The sequence below is a fragment of the Gossypium hirsutum genome, chromosome A08 (assembly GCF_007990345.1).
Source record: "Gossypium hirsutum isolate 1008001.06 chromosome A08, Gossypium_hirsutum_v2.1, whole genome shotgun sequence".
Lineage (NCBI taxonomy): Eukaryota > Viridiplantae > Streptophyta > Magnoliopsida > Malvales > Malvaceae > Gossypium > Gossypium hirsutum.
This window is the reverse complement of record NC_053431.1, coordinates 116,679,060-116,685,520: the sequence shown is the minus strand read 5'-3', so window position 1 is coordinate 116,685,520 and position 6,461 is coordinate 116,679,060. Positions and strand designations below refer to the sequence as shown.

The 6,461-nt window shown below is 31.7% G+C and overlaps 1 protein-coding gene across 1 annotated transcript; it reads left to right on the top strand.

Annotated features, from left to right (window-relative positions):
- Window positions 1–2,425: 2,425 nt before the first annotated feature.
- On the top strand, window positions 2,426–5,205 carry LOC107927012 (ACT domain-containing protein ACR8). Its single transcript, XM_041074875.1, is given in 7 exon segments — window positions 2,426–2,726; window positions 3,073–3,118; window positions 3,257–3,371; window positions 3,485–3,552; window positions 3,640–4,060; window positions 4,063–4,310; window positions 4,404–5,205. Coding segments are annotated over 7 exon segments (1,323 nt in total). The 5' UTR covers window positions 2,426–2,664; the 3' UTR covers window positions 4,767–5,205.
- Window positions 5,206–6,461: the final 1,256 nt, after the last annotated feature.

Below are 6,461 nucleotides of genomic sequence, written 5' to 3'. Positions count from 1 at the left end.
AAATTAAATATTTTCTAGATCTCTCTACCATTTTTTTAGTTCTATTTTTACTTTTCTTTTATTTAAAAATTTAAATTTAATTGTTCTTTGTTGTTAAATTCAGCTTTAATCCAATGTCTTTTTTAGCATGATTATTAAGTAAATATTTTTTTAATTTCAAAAAATTATATTAATAAATTTAATGAATTTTTTTAGCAACTATAACTATTGGATCTAAAATTTAAACTATAAAAGAAATTAAAGGACTGAAATTTTAAAATAAAAATAAAAGAGCTAAATTTAAATGTAGGAAAAGTACACCATATTTTAATAGGAAAAAAACTTCTTTTCGCTAAAGAAACGTGTTTTTCTAATCTTGATTTTGCTAGTTGAAACACATACTAAATGCGTTTTGTATTTCAATAAAAGAAACACATTTTTGCTATTTTTATGTTTTCTTTTTGAATCGTATGGAAACATTGAGAATATTTATATACATATATCAGAAGTTTCGAATCAAAAATTGACTTTGAAAATTCAAAAATTTGATTCATGAGTTGTCTAAACATTATGTTATAATCTTTTGTATTTTTAGAATAGAAAGAAAAATTCTTTTAATTATTCTATTTGGTGGAGCTTTGATCAATGGTTTGTCGAAACTCTAAACTTAATATTGAATAGATAAAAGTTGCTTTTAATTGTCGTGTTAACTTACTCATAAAATGAGTTTAGATAACAATATTGAAAAGTGGTTTTCTTCAAAAACATTTTTCTTACCTCATTTCTTCAATTAAACAAAATCTAAAGGCGAATTTCTTTAAAAATTTTTAAAAATTCTTGAAAGTTCATAGAGAACTTGAAGTCTACAAAATTAAATCTCTTAGAACTTTTGAAAAGTTTAATTTGTGAAATTGTATAATGGCTTAAAGGAAAGGGTATTTTTGTGTAAACCATAAGGTGCGGTGGTTGCTCATCTCACCCTTTACTATGTGGTTAAGGGTTTGATTCTTACTCATAAGAATAAAACACATTTCATAGGCAGTTGTTTGTCTTTGTAGAGAGCATTGACAATGAAAGTTTTTATCATGTAACAAATATATTTATAAAAATGAATACAAATAATAAATTAGATTTTAATTGAATGGTGAAATACAATTATTAATAATAAAAGGGTTCAAATCTTATTGTTTATGTATATTTTTCTATATAAAATAAAAAAAAATTACCCTCAAAATAATACAATTTATTATCTTAATGTCACCAATTCAATTAACTGTTTAATGTATACTATAAACAAGTTCTTTTCAGCACAATGAATATTACATAATCATGATTTGTTCATACATACATTATATAATTACTAACAGATTAAAATTTTAAAAAAATCTTATATGTACTCATAAATAAAACTGAATTAATCAAACAACAACTGAATTAAAAAATATTTTATTTAATCTTTAAAGACATTTCTTCTTTTAAGGAACCTTCTCTTTAAAAAAAATTTACCCCTCCATTATATTGTGGACTGTCAAATACTCTAGTAGTAATTAAATTATGTATTAATACATCTTTAATGTCACTTTAAATAAAAGTCACCAGAAACTAATTAATATTTTCCCTAAATTACAAATCCAAAAAGCGTGCCTCCAGGTCTACGTACAAACTCATGTGCGCAAAATTTGTGGCTTTCCGACCATCCAATTAAAATCGAGCACGTCAGATTTGTTGGATTGATGTGTCTTCTCAGTCAGATCGTGACCGTACCTACAAGGATATGAATATGCTTTGATATATACTATTCTATCTACCCTTTCCTCTCCTAATCTTCACTTTCACACCTTCCCTTTTTCTCAAATCCTACTCTAATCCATTCCCAAAGTCAGTTTAACGAAAAATCAGAGGGTAAAACGGGAATTTGGGTTTAGTTATATATCAAAAGATCGCATCACGTTACGCCGAGAAATACAAGAAAACCGGCCCAGAAAAATAAGATGAGACGGAGAAAAGCCGATCCGAGCGAGCAAGGTGGTGTCACGTGCGGACGTCATAAATTAAATTCCCGTCGGCAAATTTTGAAAAAGAAGACTTAACAATCAAGCTAATTTTTTTGCCGACGTGGATATATCCGTCACCGTGTCTTCAGATACCCTCTTTTTTGAGTTGAAGACACGCAAAAGGACAGTAGACTCAATACAGGTGGCAATCCGAGCTGGACATACGAACTACCCAGATCGAGGGATCAAATGACACGTGGCATTAATAAATGTTGACAAATGGGAATGTGTTGAACGAAATGGAATCAAGGGCTGACTAATCGGGCGGGCGTTACTTAAATAGTGGCGTCGTTTCTATATTACTATAAAAATTCAAAAATAAATAAAAGATTTTAAATAAATGTAATATTTTCGGTAACATAATTAATGCGTGTATATATAAAGGGAGCATTAGAAGAAGGGAAGGTAAAGACCAAGGCGGTGGTGCTTCATCTCTTTTATTCTAGAAACAAAAGAAAAACAAGGGAAAACAAGATTTTTGCAGAGTATTTGGCATTTGGGTCCTTGTTGTTTGATTCAAACCAGCCGTCTTCTTTCAAGATATATAAAGGGTTTGTATAGTTATTAGTCAAGTTTTCAATCTTTTTTGGGTTCTTCAAGAGACAGAAAATTAAGAAGAGGAAGAGAAAATATGGAGTGGCATGCTTGTCTTGATGAATATGAGAAGCTTGTGATAAGGATGAGTACTCCCAGGTTTGTAATCTTCGTTTCTTATGTATAAATCAGAGAAAATTTGTCACAAATCTATGTTTTTCTCACTTCTGGTTTTAAGTTTTTTTTTTAAAATTTGAACATACTGGTTAACAAAATCATCTCTGAACCCTAACGAGTAGGCACAAATTTTAGTTTAAATTATTATTACCAAAAACCTATGTACAGATTTTCTTTTTCTTCATGTTTTCCGTTAACTCTTCCGATTTTCCGTGTACTTTTCAATAATAAATTACATATTACCAAATCAAATTTGAAAATTCAAAAAAAAAAAAGAGTGTATTTCCCAGTGTTTGACCTTCTCCTGCCTTTTTATTGTGTTTTACAGAGTGGTCATTGACAATGCCGTTTGCCCCACTGCAACTCTTGTCAAGGTTAGCTTCTACGAAACCTCTCAAATATGAACACACCGCTCCAAATTTTTTACTTATCAGTCTCTTGTTTTTCTTTTGATTTTTCAAGGCCTTTGACACTTTCTTTCTTTCTTCTCTTTGTTGCTATGATTTTTCCAGGTTGACAGTGCTAGAAGACACGGGATTTTGCTAGACGCTGTTCAAGTTTTAACAGATCTGAACCTTTCAATTAAGAAGGCTTACATTTCATCTGATGGCCAATGGTTCATGGATGGTAAGCTCGCTTCCCCCCCCCTCCCTTTTCTTTAATTTTTAGACAAAGTTTTCCTGTTTCTGGGTGTTGCTAGAAAACCCTGTTTCTAACATTACCCTTTTTTGGGTTTGCAGTTTTCCATGTGACTGATTTAAACGGAAACAAATTAACTGACGAAAGCGTTATTAGTTACATCGAGCAGGTAATTTATTGCAGTTGATTAATGCCCTTTATACTATCTTAATTTCCTATAAAACTGATTTTTGTGTTGGTTTTTCTTCAATTACAGTCCCTTGAGACCACTGATCCTGATAGAAGCCATGAGTTTGATGGTTTAACAGCATTGGAATTGACTGGAACCGATAGAGTTGGTCTTTTATCGGAAGTATTTGCAGTTTTAGCTGATCTACAATGCAATGTGGTCGATGCTAAAGTATGGACTCACAATGGTCGAATCGCTTCTTTGATTTATGTGAAAGATTGCAATTCAGGGTCTCCAATCGAGGACTCGCAACAGATTGACAGAATCGAAGCACGTTTAAGGAATGTTTTGAAAGGTGACAATGATATTCGTAGCGCAAAGACTTCGGTTTCTATGGCTGTAACCCACACCGAAAGAAGGGTACATCAAATGATGTTTGCAGATCGTGACTATGATAGAAAGCCTATTTTGCAACATAAGGTAGATTTACCTGTGGTCACCGTGCAAAATTGGGTCGAAAGGGTTATTCAGTTGTGAATGTTCAGTGCAAGGATCGAACCAAGCTTCTCTTTGATGTTGTTTGCACATTAACAGATATGCAATATGTTGTGTTTCATGCAACTATCAACACAACTGGGGATAAAGCATATCAGGAATTCTATATTAGGCACTCGGACGGAACCCCAATTAGCTCAGAACCTGAAAGACAACGCGTAATCCAATGCTTGCAAGCTGCAGTTGAAAGGAGAGCATATGAGGTAAATTCCTATTTCCAAGTCATTTCTCTATTTACAGTTGAGTCTTTATCTAATATTCAAAACAACTTATCCACTTCTTTCTTGTGATTTCAGGGTGTAAGGCTGGAGTTATGCACAGTAGATAGGCAGGCTCTATTAGCAGATGTGACCCGAACGTTTAGAGAGAACGGTCTTAACGTAACAAGAGCCGAAATATCAACCACGAGGGACGTGGCTCTAAACGTTTTCTACGTAACCGATGCAATCGGGAACCTAGCTGATCCAAAAACCATTGAAGCCGTAAGACAAAAGATAGGTTTGGGAAAGTTAAAGGTAAAGGAATTGCCATTGGTATATCAAGAAAAGGCAGAAAGGGAAGAGCAAGCAGTAGGAGTTGGTGGGACAGTGTTGTTATCACTTGGGAGCATAGTGAGAAGGAATCTCTACAATTTGGGGTTGATTAAATCTTACTCTTGAATGGTATTTTGAGAGATTCAAAGGTATATTGGGTTGGCAAATTGGAATTATTCTTTGCTTTCAGGTTTTGATTTGGCCTTTGTGTACATATGAAAAAGAAAAAGGGTGGAATTTGGTGATAGTTGTTGTTGTTGTTATAGTTGGGGGGGGGGGTTGAATAGACATGAGCACATTGTGGAAGATTGAGAGGCAGGCAATGCTTTGTTTGGGAGGGAAGAATTTGAATGGAAAGTGAATGAAAAGAAAAAAAGAAAAACATGAGAAAAGTTGAAAAAGATTGGGGGGGGGGGTTTGTGAATTTATTGCTGGCAGAGAGAAAAAGATGAATATTAGGTAGAACAAGAAATATATATATGGTTTATTATACAAAAAACATTTGTACATATATCTACTATTAGGTATTAATTAATTAAAATGGTTGACTTGATTATTTTTTTAATATGTTATTTTGTCTAATATTTCTTCCTTGGTTCCATTTGTTTGAAGGAAGATTCTTGTGATCTTGGGAATTTTTTTAAGACTAAAGGTCTTACCTTCTAGATTAAAAAGAAAAGAATACTTTGATTCCCACATTGCTTACATACATAGATTTTTACCCCTAGAGCATTGTGGGAATCAATCAAAGAGGAAAAACATGTGCAACTAATGTCAATGGGGAATAATTTTTTCTTTTTTTATTTTGTTAAAAGAAGTCACAAGTTGATATGTATTTTTATATTAAAAAACCGATCTTGTTTGAAAGGTTAAATGAGCAAGTAAAAACATCAAAAAGTGGCCTTTACTTCGTAGAAAATTTGTAATTTTTAGGCCCCTAGAGCATTGTGGGAATCAATCAAAGAGGAAAAACATGTGCAACTAATGTCAATGGGGAATAATTTTTTCTTTTTTTATTTTGTTAAAAGAAGTCACAAGTTGATATGTATTTTTATATTAAAAAACCGATCTTGTTTGAAAAGTTAAATGAGCAAGTAAAAACATCAAAAAGTGGCCTTTACTTCGTAGAAAATTTGTAATTTTTAGGTCAGGTACGAAGTGTTCAATAATTACAAATTATTCCCCAGAAACTCTGCCTCTTCAATATCTTTGCAATATGTTAAATGCTGCTTTTTTTTTTCCTATCGATAGTCTTTTCGTCATCAATTTTTTAAAGAAGTAATCGGCTTGTTACGATGCATTCATGAGTGGGAATTGAGCCACTGGTCATATTATTAAAGGACGAAACGAATTACCATAATGTGATCCATTATGGTTAATATGTAAAATATTTAAGATACATTGTAAATTATTAATTAATTTCATAAAATTTATGAAAAAATAGATAAATATATTTTAAATTTCATGAAAATAATAATTTTTTATTTCTTTTTTAAAAATATTATCTATTTTTTCATCATATTTTTACTTCAATAATACTTTTTTTTCTTTAAATACACTCTTGTAGATAATATACAATGGTATAGACTTTTTTTTACTACTATCATTGTCCATTGTTATATATATATATGCTACCATGGAGTGAATAACTTTTGTTTTGTTTGTATTGTTAAAATATCAATTAACTTAAAAACTAACTTGAGAACTTTAAAAGAACTTTTCTCTTGATGCTCAAAAAACCCAAAGCCCTTGGCCCCCTTGTGTGTTCATATCAGTGCAAGAACCAAGGTTGACCATGTTCCTTGTTTTCGTCAGAGTTGC